Source organism: Lepisosteus oculatus, chromosome 3 (assembly GCF_040954835.1).
Source record: "Lepisosteus oculatus isolate fLepOcu1 chromosome 3, fLepOcu1.hap2, whole genome shotgun sequence".
Taxonomy (NCBI): domain Eukaryota; kingdom Metazoa; phylum Chordata; class Actinopteri; order Semionotiformes; family Lepisosteidae; genus Lepisosteus; species Lepisosteus oculatus.
The window spans coordinates 69319524-69337531 of record NC_090698.1 but is presented as its reverse complement, the minus strand read 5'-3'; the positions used below and the strand labels follow the sequence as shown (position 1 = coordinate 69337531).

At 47.9% G+C, this 18008-nt stretch overlaps 1 protein-coding gene across 2 annotated transcripts in view; it reads left to right on the top strand.

Moving 5' to 3' along the window:
* The first annotated feature begins 2444 nt into the window (after positions 1-2444).
* ube2r2 (ubiquitin-conjugating enzyme E2R 2) overlaps positions 2445-18008 on the top strand; it is a 36442-nt gene continuing 20878 nt past the window's right edge. Inside the window, exons 1-3 of one of the 2 annotated variants that reach the window (XM_006626602.3) lie at positions 2445-2637; positions 3391-3486; positions 3804-4084. In XM_006626602.3, the coding sequence (XP_006626665.1) occupies positions 3908-4084 (177 nt within the window). In that variant the 5' untranslated portion in view covers positions 2445-2637; positions 3391-3486; positions 3804-3907. The other variant, XM_069187463.1, reaches the window with a different exon arrangement.

The window sequence follows — 18008 nt, the reverse complement described above, 5'->3', positions numbered from 1 at the left end:
GCCCTTCGGAGATCTCTCACATCTTGTGATTTAAATTTGTGGTGCTATCTACGGTCCCCCAGAGCATTGAGTGCTTTGCCTTTTCTTCCATCTCCATCTCTCAAGGATCTAATTAAACGGTTTGCTTGGCTACAGGGCAGAACTGCCTCCTAGCAAATGTAGCCAAGCAAATTCATTCAAGCAATTCACCGTATCATGAGATCTTCTCCAGAACATAAACCAGGGTGGGCCCTGATCAGTGCTGGGGTGGGAGACCTTCAGGGAAAACACCGCTTACAGCAGAAGCCTGGCTGCTGGATGAGGAGGTGGTGTTAGATGTACTGCCCACTCAGATGATGAGTTAAAGCAGGTAGCAATAGCAATCCCACTCTGGGCTGGTCCCACCTGCCCTGCCTGAGGCTCCCCCTAGGGGGGTGCCTTCTCCTTGCAGATCACAAACAAGTTGAACAGCAGGATCAGGACGTAGCAAGATCACTGGAGATCCCTTGCACTCAGTAACACATATAACAGAGCAACATATTGTTAATCTTGCACATACAATCTTAGATGTCCCCTCCTATCCACTCATTTTAGAATATATTCTCTGGGAGGTGGTACCAGATCCCCTGTGTGTAGACTAAGAGAGCATGTACTTCATTTAGACCTACAACCATTCAATTATTGAACAATTAAAAGATTGCTTGGAGGTAGGGATCTTATTATTGTTGTTGTTTTACATTTCCTGTCGTAAATATATTTTAAAATATATATTTTGAACAGCTAATTATCTGTTTCTAATCTTATGTGACACTGGATCGAGACTGAGACTTTTTTAAATGTTGTTTTGTATTATGGTATCATACGGTTGCCATATTGCATTATTTTTACATATGTTATATGCTATGACCACTTGACAAATTCCCTTAAGGGCAATAAAGTTGACTCAGTTCAAGTAAATTCCTGACCTGTAGTGGGGCTCTGCTTGTTCATATTGCCTGCCAAGCGACACCCAGATAGGAACTTTGCTTAAGTGACAAATGAAGTGGATCTTCTCTTACACATGAAGTGCTTTGGGATCCTACGGGATGAAAAATCCTGAACGAGTACAGTTCTATCTATCCACCCATTCTCTGACTGCTTTATCCAAACCAGGGTCCCCAGAGGAGCTTGAGCCTTTCCCAGCAAGCAATGGGCTCAAGGCAGGATACACCCTGGACAGGACGCCAGTCCATCACAGGGCTCATAGACACACACTCGCATCAGGGCCAGTTTTCCCACCAGCCAATTAACATGCTAGCATGTCTTTGGACTGTGGGTGAAAAACAGAACAGGAATACAAATAATTCTTCTGATAATTTTTATTATTCAGATGATGTGGCTTGGGAAGCTTGTCTCCAGCTGTGATAGAATCTCAGCTCGGGAATCCTCCAGCCTCAAGCCACACAAGTCCCCAGATATCCTCTTGTGGAGGACTTGACCTCTTTTGGCCCACCAGTGCCCTGAATGAAAATATTTTTTTCCCACTGTCTTTCAGCACCACAGATCTCATAACGTTTGGGAGCCCTACAGTGTGACATCTCTAACACTGTCTCATCTCACCGAACGGTGAACTCCACATCTGACTGATTTCCTCCAGATGTGAAACTGGCTCCGGCTTCTGAAGACAACACCTGGCTCTCATAGAACTGTGATCCCATATTCCTCAAACATCCTCAACCTGCTTCTTTAAAAAAAGAGGGGAAAACGTTCCAATTACAGGCCCTAGTGGTCCTTAAACAGAGGGGATACCATGGTCAGATAATGGTGAAACCCACCAAAGACAAACCTTTATTTGACACTACCGAGCTCACCAAGTCAGAAGGACACCAGTAGCATAATTTTGAGAGGTTACACCAAAAATCCAGCAGTGAGGTCAGGTGTACTCTGAGGTCCAGAGCTTTCACCCAGGGAAACATTTGTAACATGACACCAGTAATGAGACAGTTCACCACCCACAGCACAAGTCAAGTAGTGTGTTCTTGAGGCAGGAATGAGGTGACCCAGTTGTCACAGGGCAGCACACAGCCTTCGGGATGGTAGTGTGCCAGTCTAGCTAGCACTGGCAAACGCTACAGTATGCTATTGCTGGAGGGTTGTTCTAAGCATCAACGGGATCTGGTAGCATGATTTTCAAATCCATTTTCTGAATATTCAAATCCCTCTTTAATATAACAAGAAATGTGTTTACCTGGCGATTTTCATAAACACCTCGTTTACGCTTACATAACAAAAGCGTGCATTCTAAGGCAAGATGGGGAAATAAAAAAGCAGGAGACGCACGGGTCAGAGGCAGGGCGATCGCGCACCTAAAGTGGGGTTTCGGGGGATCCCCCCCCCTCCACTCCCCAGTGCCCGTCGCGACCGTGCCCAGCCTCTGAACGCGCACGGCGGCCGTGACCCCGCTGCGTGGCGAGAGGAGCCGCGCGACGTGAGGGCAGAGCGCGGAGGCGCAGTGGCAGCCGGAAGCCGAGGAGCGGAGAGTCCCTGTGCGTTTCGCCCGTGTGTTTTCGCTGCTCAATTAATCAAAGGAGCGGACCTCCACAGCGCTGGAGGAGGAGGAGGCGGCGGCGGCGCCGGGGGGGGGACACGCACATAAGCCCAGAAGACACGGCGCCCCAGGTAGGGTGGCTTTGGGCAACAGTTTGACGCCGAGCCATCGCACTGCCGGGGTTCAAAAACGGGCATAAACAACAGCAAGACCGACGGCGGAGACTGCCGAACGGGGGCGAAAGAGCAGCGGGAGGGAGAGTGGCAGAAACACGGAGGCTCCCTGTCTCCTGTGCATACGGCGGCGGGGGGGGGAGAGGTGTTTATGAGGGGAATATAAGCCGTGGAAGCGGACGGACTGTGTGGAGAGACGCGATTTCAAAAGACAACACCCCCCCCCCCCGCCCCGCTCCCTCCTCGGACTCGGCAGAGAAGAAGCACCGAGCGGAGAGTGGTTTGCGAGACACCGCTGCCTGGTGTGGGCTTGCGAGGTTCCCGGGGTGAAAACCGCCAGGGACTGGGCAGCAGCTCGGACATTAGCGGGCTCTGCGGCCGCCAGCCCGGGGCTCGCCTGCGGCGCTTCCCAGCCGGGAGCCCGCGAACTCGGGCCGCCGACTCCTTGTTGCACTTCGGCGGTACGGTCTCCAGCTGGCAGGTCGGGGTAGCAGCTGAGCTCGGCTCGCCAAGGCGCTGGACAACTTGAAATAGCGTGTTTTTTTTATTGTATTTTTGTTCTTTTCGTTTATGTACATGTAAAACTCGTTCGAGGGTCCTGATACCTTGGCTTTAGTATTTTAGCTCATCGTTTGCTTTACAAGTAGATGGGTTTTTTTTTTGGGGCACATAAAAATGTATTTTTTCCACACTTTCCCCTCTCACCCACAGTGACCTCCACTCCTGCAAGCTTGGTTTGCTTCTACCTGAGATCCTTGATTAAGGCAGTCGGATGCACGGAGCTGGATATTTGCCGGATTGAATGAGGTGAGCTGTGAAGCTCAGATCAGCCCGTATCGCCTGACAGTGCCGGCTTTACTCTGATCTTGATACTGTTGTTGCCTTAACTGCGGACAAGTAACCCCCTCCCTTTAAAAACCAACCTTCATTTATCGATCGAAGTGGATCGATCACAAAAAAGCGTACTTGGCATCACCCAAGAAGAACTGGAGACTGGGCTCTCCCTTGACATCCCTGGGATTTAAATTGGTTGGATATCGTGCTGTGGTTTTGGTTCAGTTTGGATTTCTTGGAAGTTTCCCTGAAAGACCGCGGAGACACGACCTGCTCCTTCTCCTCTGCAGGGATATCTACCCCTCGCTTGTGGATAAAGTCGGGCATTGCGCGCTCGCCCGTGTTTGTGTGTGTGTGGGGCTCGGCTCGGCTCGGTCCGGTCCGGCGGGTCGCGATGGCTCAGCAGCAGATGCCCAGCTCCCAGAAGGCGCTCATGCTGGAGCTGAAGTCTCTCCAGGAGGAGCCTGTGGAAGGGTTCCGCATCACCCTGGTGGAAGAGTCCGACCTGTACAACTGGGAGGTCGCGATCTTTGGCCCCCCCAACACGCTGTACGAGGGGGGCTACTTCAAGGTAAGCCAACCCCGGGTCGCCTTTCCAAGTGCAGTTCAGCACAGGAAGTGGTGCCTTCCTGAAGCATTCAGCTGTTCCAGTCCTTCTAGAAGACGAGGGCGTTGAGGTCTGTCAGCCCGGCGCAGGGATCTGAGTGTTTGTTTTGAAAAAGTTCAAACCTCTTGGGACTTCAAGTGAGTAACACACGACATTCCTGAGATGTTCGGAAAAGAGGTGACGTAGTTCTCCAGGTCTAGCACAGGGAAACCCATCCTCTTCAATTCACATATCTTGGTAGTGTTGTGTTGCATATGTGCCCAACACCACAGGTCTTCATGCCCTTTGAATGACGTTTGCTATTGAATACTCTGATGTAACCCATTTCCAGCGCCTCGTCTTTCGAGAGCATCCATGTGCGCCTGCTGCCCCGAGTGTGTGCGTTTCTGCAAGCCCGCTCTTCTCTCGGGGAGACTGCTGCTCCTCGCGAGCGCTGGGTGGTTTCTGTGTGGCCCTGCTTTCGGACCCTGGCAGTGACATGTCCCCTTATCTGGCTCTGTGGCACAGACCCCGGTACAAAAATAGCTTGTCCTCCTGGCGGGCTGCAGCTGTTGACCTGTTGCTGTGCCCATCCACAGACCCGCTGTTCTGGCCTGGCCTTGACACGTTCTCCCTCGCAGTCACATGCGCACGCGCAGCACGTGCACTCGCACACAGTCACGCTCGCTCCCTTTCACGGACACTCGCACGCGTGCTCACTTACGCTCAGATGCGCATGCACTCTGTCACACAAACACACAAACAATCACACTCAACCTGCACACACAGGTACACTCTCACTTACCCACACTCACACACACGCACACACTCCTTTCATTCACTGACACTTTTCTCTGACGGCAAGACCAGCCACCCTCCCTCAGTCAATTAAACCAACATTTAAAGATGGTTTCATCTTTTTTTCAGCATGGAATAAACCTATTACTTGTTCCATCATTTAAAGATGTATTTAAAGAACTTAATGAAGTAACTGAGGGCTCATCTGAAATGAAATCCAGAAGACCGTACGATGCTGCTGGAACAGGGCTGAGAATTAACGACTGAAACAACTAAAAAGACCTACAGTATATAAGCCAGTTATTGGTTCAATCAATGACCTGTTTGGCTAAAACGTTGTGTTGCTCAGCTCCACAGAATACATACCGAGTTCATGCACTAAGAATTGAGGAGGAACATTGCCTTTGTCCATGTGTAGGTCGCGTAAATATTTACATCTGCGTTCCATTCCGTTGGAGGTCTTGATTTATGCCAGTTCTTATTGATCTGATATATACTCGAGATCTTAGGCAGCAGGTTGAATTAAGTAGGAGTTAATGAAGTCATTAAAATACTGAGTGGCCCAAAATGGGACCAAGTGGAAAATCTGGGTTTGTCAGCCCCTGCTGTAATTTGTACTGGAGCCCACTGAGGACGTAGGATGTGGATCCTGTGCTACTGCTGTCGACGGCAACCTTGGAAACTTGCGTTTCACTTGTGTCGCACAGTGATGCTATTACCCTTTCTGTTATTTTAATCGTCGTTCTTGATTCGTGCGAGTGCTTCTTGTGTATGTCCCGGACTCAGGCTGGGCTGGGCTCTGTCGTGAGTGCTTCTTGTGTATGTCCCGGACTCAGGCTGGGCTGTGCTCTGTCGTGAGTGCTTCTTGTGTATGTCCCGGACTCAGGCTGGGCTGGGCTCTGTCGTGAGCTGTTGCTGTTATTGAAATGCCCTGGATGTGAATTTGGGGGGCTGTGGGCTAGGATTGCGTAAGTGCATTACTCCACAAGTGTTCTCGGAGAGCAGCTCTTAGAATGCATAATGCATAATGCATTCGGGCCTGGGCTTGAACCAAGTCTACACAAGCCAGCAATGCAAGGGCCAGAGGACCTCTCCCGGTTCTGACCCGACCCACTCTTTGACCCAGGAGGGATTAAGCTCCAGACTCAGGTGGGCTAACATCGTTCTTGATTCGTGCGAGTGCTTCTTGTGTATGTCCCGGACTCAGGCTGGGCTGTGCTCTGTCGTGAGTGCTTCTTGTGTATGTCCCGGACTCAGGCTGGGCTGTGCTCTGTCGTGAGTGCTTCTTGTGTATGTCCCGGACTCAGGCTGGGCTGTGCTCTGTCGTGAGCTGTTGCTGTTATTGAAATGCCCTGGATGTAAATCTAGGATTGCGTAAGTGCATTAGTCCACAAGTGTTCTCGGAGAGCGGCTCTTAGAATGCATAATGCAGCAATTCTTACGCCCCTGGGAGATCTGGTACCTGGAAACTGGACTTGAACTTGTGCAATGGGATACCTGAGCACTGTTACTTGTTAGCCCACCTGAGTCTGGAGCTTAATCCCTCCTGGGTCAAAGAGTGGGTCGGGTCAGAACCAGGAGAGGTCCTCTGGCCCTTGCATTGCTGGCTTGTGTAGACCTGGTTCAAGCCCAGGCCCGAATGCAACAACTCTTTTCTTGGCGAGGAATCATGAGTCTTATTTTGGGTTGTCGGATGGGGAGCAAGGTGAATATGGGAAGAAGGTTTCACTATAATAAAGATGTCTAATGAATAGTACTTTTAAACTCAGAAGGGCGAGGCGCTGTATAATTAGGTTTAACTTGACATGTTTTAGAAATAAATTGAAGAGGATGGATAACGTGGGGTTATTATTAAAATGATCACTGGCTGCATAGCATGGGTTAGTGCGCCTCATTTGTAAGCTTTGCTGTGAAGTGAGTGATTTTTTTTGCAGTGTTTTCCTGTAGGCTTTCCGACATTTTCCTAAAAGTGAGTGAGTTATTAACTGCTCATTAAAGGAATCCACGTCGTATCTGCAGGGGGAAAAAAAACTGTGTCCTGGGGCTGCATGTTGATTGTCTCCCAGTGAGCTGACCTGCTACTGGCACAGTGGGCTGCACTCCAGAGGTCTTTCAGCAGAGCCGGCGCCAGATGGCCATCCAGTCAAAAAGGCCGGACGACTGCAGGGGCGCAGCCAGGGCAGCAACTGATACTGCTGCGTATTTGATCGCATTTTATTGAAAGATAGATTTGGTCGTTAGAAGGCCATTAGACAAATGCAGGTGTGCAGATCAAGGTCCGTGCCGCACTGTCCCGATCAGAGGTGCGTCTCGGATCATGTTCATGAGGACGCCGGGAACGTGATCCGGCAGAACTCTTGGTTTATTTTTCGTCGTGTTTCAGCTGTAAACTGGCACTACCGAAGCGGCAGCAGCAGAGCTCACCTACGGGACGGTTTCTTCTTTCAAGGCCCACGTGTGGGGGGAGGTGTGTGGTGTGTCGCTGGCCGTGCAGGGTGCGGAGAGCTCTGGATTTGCTTGAACAGAAGGCTGCTGCATGACAAGCTACTGCTGGGACTGAAGGTTTTTCCACATTGAACATTCCTGCTCGTCCTTGTGGTGACAAGGCGCTTAGTGTGTAAGCAGTTACGATACAAAAAGCTCATCCTATATTTATAAATCTTTACAAACGGTTGCCTGGAGTCTTGGAATGTTTTTTAACTTGAAAGCAATCTTTTTTTAAATACAAAACCTCATCACCTCTTCTATGTGAAACCAGCACGGTGGTCCCTCCACTGACACAATGACTGCATTTCACTGCTTTTCCTGTGAACGCAATGGAATCTGCACACCCCCACCCCCCAGTCTCACGCAAACATTTTCACTCAATTTCATTCAGAAACTTTTGTCGCAGCGCGTTGAGTCCCTGAGCACGTCAGCCCCAGTTCTTCACTACTGTGAGGGACGCAGCTCAGCACCGCTGTCCAGCACGTTTCGTAGATCTCATCAGATCCCCGGCTTCTGAGAGACAAGCAAAGCTTCTGCCTTTTCCATTCAGCAAGGAATGGGTTATGTCAGGTAATCAAGTAGAAGGAAAACCAGAATCCTCCTGTTTCTTGTGCGCCTCTGATGTAGCTTCACCTGGGATCTGGAGAGCCCCAGTCCATCTTGTCTCTTGGGTCACCTGCTCCTAAGGTTGGGAAATGCCTGTACGTTATTGATCAATAAAGCAGCTAATCTATTTCAATGAAAAGCTCTCTAGTTCTCAAGGGATGAAGGACGCTCGGTACTTGATCTTAAATAGTCCTTTTCACAAATTACCTGCTTGATAGATCACAGCGACGTTGTTCAAGCTTTTCAGAAACAAAGCAGAAACCTGTTGGGCTCGAGCTCTCCGGGATTCGGAGTAAGAGACTCCTGTTGCGAAGTAAACTCGCAGTCTCGCAGTGCAGTTTTCCCCACTGCTACCCCTCGTATCTCACTGCGAGTTCTCAGCTTTGCTGATCATGGGGTCCACAGGGTCAGATGCTTCAGTAAATCCTGTGGTGTGTGAGTTTGAGCGTTGTGCTAGTGATCTTTAATTAAATGTACGCTGTATAAATGCTATGTATGTATATGCATGACGTAGGTTCATGTTACATATCTATACGTGGTTAAGTTCATGTCATGAAAGGTAATGTAAAATGGTTGTTCGTTCAGTAAGAGAGTCCAAACTGATGAACAAGACATCAGGCAGAGGTGTTGCAGGCAGAGGTGGACGTGAGTGAAACACAGGATCGCTCTGCAGGACTTGGAAGTATCCCTTCTCTGGTGGTGGTGGAGGGGAGTCCCCCTTTGATTGGAGTGTCCACAAAAAGCATTATATAAGTGTAAGCAATTATTATTATTCTCTGCTTTCCACTTTCCTCTCGATGGGGATGATGGATGTTTCTTTGGATCATGGTGGTTTTTTTTATTATCAGAAGGTGGCTTATTTTAGCTTGCTTGAGCAACAGCCCCTTCTGTGTGGCACACGGTTTTGATAGGCGTCTTTAAGCTGGTTCACACCTGCCCATATCTGAACTAATGTTTCTCTCGGGGGAAGTGACTGAGAGCTCATAAGTTGATGGATCCATGGATCTCATCCAGCTGTTTCCTGAAAGAAGCCAGCATACTGGTTTCAACAACATGGTAGTTCCGCTTGTTCCACACTCCCACCACCCTCTGGGTAAACTCGGGTTGAACAGCATGGCTGCAGCCCTAGAGGAGCACAGAGACACGGTGGCTGTAAAGTTTTCAGATGTGTATGTTGTAATAATACATTCTCATCTGCTTGTGCAGTTGGCAGTAGTCCACATGTGAACGTGAAGGGGGTGAAGGCAGGGCATTTCTTTACACAGAGGGCTGAGGTTGTCCAGAATGAGGTACCGATCACTGAAGCCCATTCCCTGGGAAAAGGCTGGATGAGATCTTGGATCAGGAAGTTTCTCTGATGAAAAGGACACAAACCCTTAGTTTGTGAGGTCCTGTCCAATGGAATTGCTTACTAATTAGTTAAAAACCGAGGACGTTCACTCTAAAAGTATAGTTATGACATCAGTGTTTTTAACATCAACTGTATCTTCATCAGGATATAAGAACTTCTCCTGACAAGCTTTGATCATTGTTGCAATTACTTATATGCGCTCAGTACTTAATTGAGATTACTTACTATTTACAGCAGACATAATACTAATACACCATCAAAAGTAAATGCAATTAAGCTCTTTTAAATCATAATGTACCTTAAAGCTCACGCAATGCATTTTAAACCAGTCTACACTCTTACATTCAATGCGGAAGTTATCTAAGAAACCATACAGTCTCATACAACCGTGTCATGAATATATCCAAAAATATATGCCAAATATGTCTTAAAACCCGAGAACAACACATCCTTTCACTTGGATATTAGCGAGGGTGAAGGGGAGAGGAAATTGAAGAAACATTGACAGTTGATTTACACTTTGTTAGAGCGTGCCAAAAGAGGAAACGCAGTATGCTCGGAATTTCCATAAATAGAGGAGGTACGTGTTTTGTTTTTCTCTCCTCAAGAAATGCCTGATCCAACTGTATGTTTTCCCAAACAGTCTGTCAAGCCAGCAGGCCCACGTGACTTTGTTCGTACCGCCGAAAACTTGCTCTGAAAAGACAAGTGCGGGTTAGGTCCCAAAGAAAGACAACCTTGAGTCAAATAGACCCTCTGAAGACATGATGATTAAAAAGCAGTCGATATTCTGACAATAACATGGTTTGTTCTGCTGTTGCAGTAGGACTTTTACTTGTTTAACCATATTTAGAAATTGAACTTGAAGTTGTTGTTTTTGATAGTTTTTGGGCCTATTCTCAGCAGAAGGCAGATGAGTTTGTCTTGGTAGCTGAAAGCGGTCTGCATAGCTGTCCTTTCTGTAACATTGAAATGGTTTTGTTTTTGCTGGAAAAGCATCGAAAGCTGGCTCACCTGCTCGAATTTCGTTTCGGGTTAAATATCACGTTATGATCTGCTGCCGATCATTACGACCTGCACATGTACTAAATTAAGAATCCCCTCAAAAATGAAAAAACAAGTGTAATAGTCGTTTCTCAGACCTGAAGCAGGCAGTTTTGTCTGATCTTCGCTTTTTACTTTTAAACTGCAATGTGAAAATTGTCATTTTCAGTTTATTTCCCCTTTAATAACAAGAAAATGTCTGCCCTGTCTTTCTCACACCTAAAGAAGGCTCCACGGCTGAAACATTGTGTTTTCTTTCTTCTTTTTTCAGTATGGAATAAACATATCAATTGTTCATCTGCAGCTGTGTCTACATTGCTGAATTAAGATAATCTCGGATGGGTATACTGTATGCTTTAATTTTAAAATACAATTTTGAAAAGCATCAACAAAAACCACAATGATCAGATGAAGAAAGCGGGCACCCTGTCAGGCTGCGTCTCGAGCTGTTTCTAGTCTGGATAAAGACACAAGTCAGGGCACACGAGTGATGTCTTCGGATCCTTTTCGTCGTGCACATGTGCCGAAATTCTGATGCTCAGGCCTGGCCCTGTTCCAGGGCACTAGGGTGGCAGTTCAAAACACCTTGCTTGGTTACTTGGTTAATGGTAGACTGTTGTGTCCAGATTGCACTGAGGTTCGTCACCGAAGGGTCTCTGTGGATCGGCGTCCTCAGTATGGCTGAGTGGTTTTTCCCAGTGACTTTGAAGCTTTCAGTGTCAGAATGCATGTGCTAGACAGAGCCATCAGATCGCTATTACAGTACAGTTTCCATGTTGTCGAGAGTTTGCGAGAATTGTGACGTGATGCGACCCTTCCTGCTCACTAGTTTCTGTAATGACTAATGTAACGTGTTGTACGAGAGAATACAGGTTGTGCAGCAGAAGTTTCACTGCAGAAATGGTCCAACGTGATCTGCATGCAGAGCTTACAAGTAATTTTAGTTGCCAAAACTTTCTCAGAGTCGAGAGCAATATTGCTATTGGATTAAATGAGGTGTATTCACCAGCCTGCTGGCGAAATTTACAATGCAGCGGGGCTGTTTCACCTCGCCGGGAGTTTTATTGCCACGTACTGAATCGCAGACAGTGACGGCGATACTGTGCTGCACATACCTGGGAACTTCGCCTATTTTGTGATGTAAATTGGAGGTTTTACACATTTTGCTTTCATGCTGTGCTCATCAGTACCGATCCTTTCCAACGCGCCGAAATATAAAAATAGCATTGTAATTCTCCTTTAATGTCCCATTCTTGCCTGCCGTAGCACACCAAGGCCACTAGGTGCTGCGTTAGGGGGGGCTCAATAGGTTTTAGGTGGCGTTGTGATGATGGGGGGGGGGGGGGGGAAAGTTTTGTAGATTGCAAACTAGGTACCAGAGCAGCATATGAAGAGGAGACGGCTTTGACTGTAATAGAGGCTGTAGCCGTGCTCTGTCAGAATGAGGTCTGGGAACAGGAAAGACCTTGACTTGGCTCTACGCCAGTGTTCAGAACCCGGAGTCGCAGACAAGAGCGAACGGCAGCTACCACGACAGAGGATTGTACTTCGGGACCATAGCCCTGCTGGTAAAGCCCTGTCGTCCCCCCTGTTGCACCTCCAGCCTGGTTTCTGTGCAGTGCTGCAGCGTGAGGGCGGCGCCCGCCGTGCGCGCTGTCCTTTTTGCCAGAGAGAAGTGATGAAGGGCTCGGGGAGAAAAGAGGAAGCCGAGATGTGAAGTGAAACTGAACGAGTGGCCGTCATCACAAATGCAACACAGACTAGCAATGTAGGTCAGTGGCTTTGTTTTTTCTGGTCTGGTTTTGTTTTTATACAGGTGACTTCTTACAGATCAATCAAATGCTGTGTGGAGGGGAGGTGCTGTACTCGGGGATGCTAGGGTTAAACATTTTGAGATGTCCAGGCTGTCTGTACAAGAATATAAGAATGGTTACAAACAAGGGGGAGGCCATTGGGCCCATGGAGTCCGTTTAGTAGTTTTATAATTAACCGGAGGATCTCATCCGGCCGTTTCTCCAAAGAAATCAGGGGATAGGCTTCAACAATACGACAGAGCAGCTTGTTCCATACTCCCGCCCCCATCTGGGTAAAGACATGCTTTATGCACTTCCTGTTTCTATTTCCTGAAATTCGGTGCCGCCTTCCACTACTGACAGCTAATGTTCCTCTGGTCAAGCAGAGGACAGGAAATAATTTGATATCTGCAAATACAGTGTGCGATTCAAGCTATGCTGTGGATCTCTGGTTTCCACTGGTTGTTCATTGTATTTCTAGACTCGATGAGCTACCAGAAGCTAAAAGAGCCTTCTCAATGTTTCAGAAGCTGTCAATAAGAAGAGTTTGGATTAAAGATGCTGTGCTTTGGGGCAGTGATGTAGAGGGTGTGATTGTCCAGATACAGTGCTCTTGTAGTGAAGATTCTCTCTTGATAGACAGAATGGACAGGAAACAGTGCAGTTGTGCCTGGCAAGTAAAGACTGGTGCCAAATGCAGCGTGACACAGGATAGGTAAAAACAGTAAACAGCAATAGGTTTTTAACCCGGCGTGTACGGGGGTGAGAGAACTGGATGAGAAGGTTAAGCTCCGTTTACCCGGGCAGTGTGAGCGATGGCGGAGTGTCTGAAGTGGCGCGGACAACACCAGATTTCCCCTCGCTCTGTGGCTGCCGCTTCCCAGTGTGAATCAAACAAGCCTGCTCCTATTTATAGCTCTGTCAGGGATATATATGGCATCCCCTGGGTCGACTTGGCAGAGCGCAGGGAAGAGCAGAGGATTTCTCTTTTTTTTTTTTTTCCCCCTCTCTTTTTTTATTGGTCTTTTCACACTCGCTTCGTTCTGTTTCCCATCCGTCTGCGGCCAGCGGTGTCCGGGGCGCGTGCTCTCTGTGGCCGTGGAGGCAGGGCTGTTCCCCACAGAGCTGTGAGCACGGTGCAGCACGTGCAGAGCTCGGAGGAGCCGGAAGAAAGCGGTGCTGTCGGAATATTAATAGCGCCTCTGAATTATTGATTGGCCTGCAAATGCTGCATTCTGGGAAGGGGGGTGGAGGTAGGGGTGGTAGAAACCCACGCCCCACGTAACCCCCCGCCCCCCCGCCCCCAGAGAAACGCGTGTTTGCTCACACACTTGGCACACAGCACAGCATAGAGCAGAGGCATTGGCACTTCACGAAGCTGAAGTGAAAACCTGTTGGCCTTCTCCAGGAAACGGACATGCAGGGATGCTACGGCGCCATAGGCTTCTCTTTTTGTCAGCGCGTTTTTGCATTTCTTCCCCGACATAATGAAATTCGATGCAAAACTCAAACGCGAAAAGTCCTCACCCAACCCCTCCATCCCCCCTCAGTGGTACTCCCCTCCCAGGTTTCTATACCCAGGTTTCTATATCTATAGGTGGATGCTGCATATTGGTGGTGGTGGAGGGGAGACCCCATTACCTGTAAAGCGCTTTGAGTGGAGTGTCCAGAAAAGCGCTATATAAGTGTAAGCAATTATTATTATTATTATTATTATTATTATTATTATATAAGGACAAGACTTTGACTGCATTAGCAGCAGTTGCACCTCTAAGCACTTAAACTCTCTCTTGAGGAGATATCCCTGTCTTCAGCAATCAGAACTGCACATTCTCTAGGTCTCCTATAGCAGTGAATGGGATTGAGGTCGGGGTACTGGCCAGACCCATTAGAACATGTTGCTTCTCTTTCTTATGTCGGTAGTTTAGTATTCGGTCTTGCCCAGAGTGCACAGCTCCCATTCACCACAGCCTGCCCCACCCTGCACCCGGAGCTGCGGTGGAGCAGGAAAACCGCAGCCATAGAGTGATGCAGCCCCCACTCTCCTGGTTGTTGTGCTCATCGTGGCTGGTCAAGTCACCCTACATATGTAGTTCTGTTTATAGGAAAAAATCACAACATGATCTTGTCTTGTGAGATCAACACAGAAGCCTTACAGTCCTAGTTTCCTGAAGTAAGCCCCCGTGCAGAATGTGGAATACTGTTCTGCTACAAGTTCAAACAGGTTAAGGGAGGCTGTTATGCAGGGTTTCAAGTTGACAAGACGATGTTCTTCTGTTAGATAATGCCTGTGGAGTAGATCTAAAGGATGAGCTACTATTGGATTTACTTGGTCTGGGTCCGATGAACACCCTGAAGAAAATAGTACTGGAACGACTCTTGTTGGGCTCTGAGAGAGACCGACCCTGTTGTCCATTTAGGGGATTCGCTCCGATCAGTGAGTGCGCACAGTTCCGGAGGCATGTTCTCTATTTGAAAAGAATGTTTTTCTTGATCACACAGGAGATGGTCTAGATTTCATTTGAGATAACAGTGGGATGAACTCTGGGGCTCAGGTGGAGTGGAGGTGTAGTTAATGGTTCAGACCAGTTGAAGTGTGCAGACAGATGGACACAAGCAGATGCTGCTCTTTGGACCTCTGTAGGCTTTTTCAAAGAGGCACTGGAGGTGTCTGTGTTGCTGCAAGGGGTGTGTGTGTGTGTGTGTTGTAGTGTGCGCACGCCTTTCTCGTATTGTTTGAGGCCTGCCAGGTTCACATCAGCTCCTCCTGCTCTCTTCAGACCTTGGCGTATCTCTGAGGTCCGGGCCCGAAGGGGCACGATGCCAGCCGAGCACCGCGCCAAGCCTGCGCCTCATTTACCCCTCCTCTCAAATCAGCAGTTCAGCCCGACAAGCAGTCACTGCCTGAGCAGCGTCTCGCAGAAGCCGAACCCCTGTGGCGCTGGCAGTTACAGTTCAGAGCACATCGCTTATAAAAGCACAAAAGGCTTTTCTCAAGTGGAGAACTAGCCCATCTGGGAGGAATCAATAGTCTCATTTATGACTTGAAAATGACACTTAACTTTTTTTTGTTTAGTTTACACTTTTGGTTTTAAAACTGGAATCACGGGGAGGTCATGCTAAAACGACACGGTGCTCCGGTAGAAGATGCTGTGCCTGGAAGATTTGAGGAGAAGACGTTTAGGCATTTAGCGTCTGCAGTGGTGCTGCCGTGTGAAGTCATTGCAGGGGAAGCCGCTGAGCTCTGCAGTGCAGCAGAGGTGCGGGGTCACAGGTGGAAACAGCCGAGATGCATTTATTCACTAAACGGTTCTGAGACGGGCGACGCATCAAGTCATTGAGGACCAGTCTCTTGAGATCCCTCAGGAAGTGGAGGGATAGCAGACTGAGCAGGAAGGGCAGATTGATCCAATCCCATGTGACGCTTCTTGTGGTTTAGCTGTAAAACGTGGTCGAGAATCTGTGCCTCTTCCACGCTGCTCAATAGAATTATGTATAGATCTCTCTCACCTGACTCAGTGAAGTAAAAGGAGACAGTATGGGAGAAATGGGATACCTTGTGTGCAGGACTGCTGTGCTGCCGGAGGTGCCTGTGTTACTTACAGAGCGAAAACAGAAGTTGGAGCCGTCCTTGGCATTTCTGAGTTGGACGAATAAAAAACATGCTATTCGATCTAAAAATTATGGTGCAATTGTCAGGTCGTCTGTAAAAAAAAAAAGGATCTTAGGAAGGCAGGACACAACTGTGTTGTTCCAGTGCTGTATCACAGGAGAGGCACAGGATGCTAGGTGTTTGGTGGGTTAAAGCAGTATTTGTCAATACTGTTTCTGACCCCTGCATCTGCTGGTTTCTTCTCCAACTGGGCCCTATATTCCAGGTATAAATAGTGTCTTTAACTGATCTGCTTGCTGGTTTAGACTTTTTTCTGCACTTAGTTGTTGGTTTAAAAAAGTATGTGGTTTCCCATGCCTTAAGCACACAGGACTTTATGTAGTCTCTCCTCAGCTAGCTCATTGTAGAACTTGCTACCTTTTTTCTGACTGATCGTAACTGGATGATCAATTGATGATAAACAGATGCAGGTGGCAATGACACTATATCAGACTTGTCCACAGGCCAGAAGGCCACTGTATCAGACTCTGCCCCAGTGAGTCAGTGTTTTTCCCTCTGCTTTAGTTCACACCCTGAATGATGGCCATCTTGAAACGCACTCTTTAGCTCCGGGTTTATACTGAAGCACAGTCAGCTTTTGTGGAGCGGAAAGCAAGTTTTTAAAGTTACCTCATGGTATAATTCTGTGGAAAAGAATTGGCTTTATTCAAATTAAGAAAAAAAACAGAAGACAGGGGATACCCAGGGCCAGGAGTGAGAACCTCAATACTGGGGCATTTTTGAAACCAAGTCCTGTGTGCAGCACCAAAAAAACACCTGAATAAGCAAGTAGATCAATTACTGGCAGCAGTTAGCACTGGTGATCAAGAAACCTGTTAATCCACTGGGATAAAGAAATCATTTGAAATCCATCACCAAAGTGAGTACAGCAGCTTCTTTTTTTCTTCAGTTCGTTGTAATGTTCAGTGCAATACTATTCAAACTGTTTCTTTTTTCAGTTTTTGCTTTTCTGTAGTTTTAAGACTACTTGCTTTCTCCTACCCCATTATATTACCAAAAGGAAAAAAACGCCTGTCTTCCTTTCGTGCATGTATTTTTAAATAAAAACTGCTAATAAATAGGAAATATAAATAAAAAATCAGAAAAGGATAAAGTCGTCATAGGCCCCCACAATTTAATAACCATAGTAGAGTTAGGAACTGTTCAGTAAATACTCCTCGTACTCCATTTAGGAAAACTGTCCTTGGTTCTGAGGCAGAGAACAACTCTGAAACCTGTACTTTTTTTTACTGAAAACAGGCACGCGACTTCCCAAGTAGGTTAGGATGCTGGCAGAAGCCATTATCTGTTCCCTCCCATTCTCAAGTGGGGCCCCAAGTTGTGTGAAGAGCTCTCGCTTGGCTCAGTACTGGGCTTTGTCGTGTTTATGCCAGTCCTCGAGAGTGCTCAAAAGCACAGCCTGCCCCCGCACAGAAACACACTTACACACACAGTCAACAACAGGAAGGTGTTGTTTAGAGTACTGTGTACAGTTCTAGTCACCGTGGTACAACAAAAGATATAGCCACTCTGGAATCAGTCCAGAGACGAGCAGCCAGTTGCTTTCCCATGCTTGACAGACTGTCCTGCACTAAGAGGGTAAAAGCACTGAATCTGTTAAGTCTTGAACGGAGAAGACTAGGAGACAACCTGTTACACTACTTCACAGTCCACACCCCGGACTTGTTCAGACCTGACAGTCAGACAAGAACCACAGGACGCAAGTCTTTCTACTCTTAAGAGTTGTGGGAATATGGACCAAGCTATCCAGCCCCGTTGAAACGGATATCCTGGCTTCTTTAGGAACGGTTGGATGGAATCGCAGGATGAAATTAGCTGCTAGCAGCCGGACAAGCTAGATGGGATGGATGGCCTGCTCTTGCTTGTCGTCTTCTTACGTTCTGAAGTCCAAGTCGACCGCTAGCCTCGACAGCACCGGTATGGGGGGGAGAGGGAGAGAGAGAAACTGTCACAAGCTGGCTGTTCTGTGATAGCCTTCGTTTTGCGTGGAAACGCAATCTGGAAAAGTGCACCGCTGGTTGTGCTCCTGCCTCATTGCCGGCTGACTTCCTACGGGGCAGGGCTGTGCCACCCCCCCTCTGCGTTGAAAGACGGAGAGGAAGGCCGTACCCTCTGCCCCAGTCCTGGCACGGACACGGCGCATGCTGCCAGGCCCTG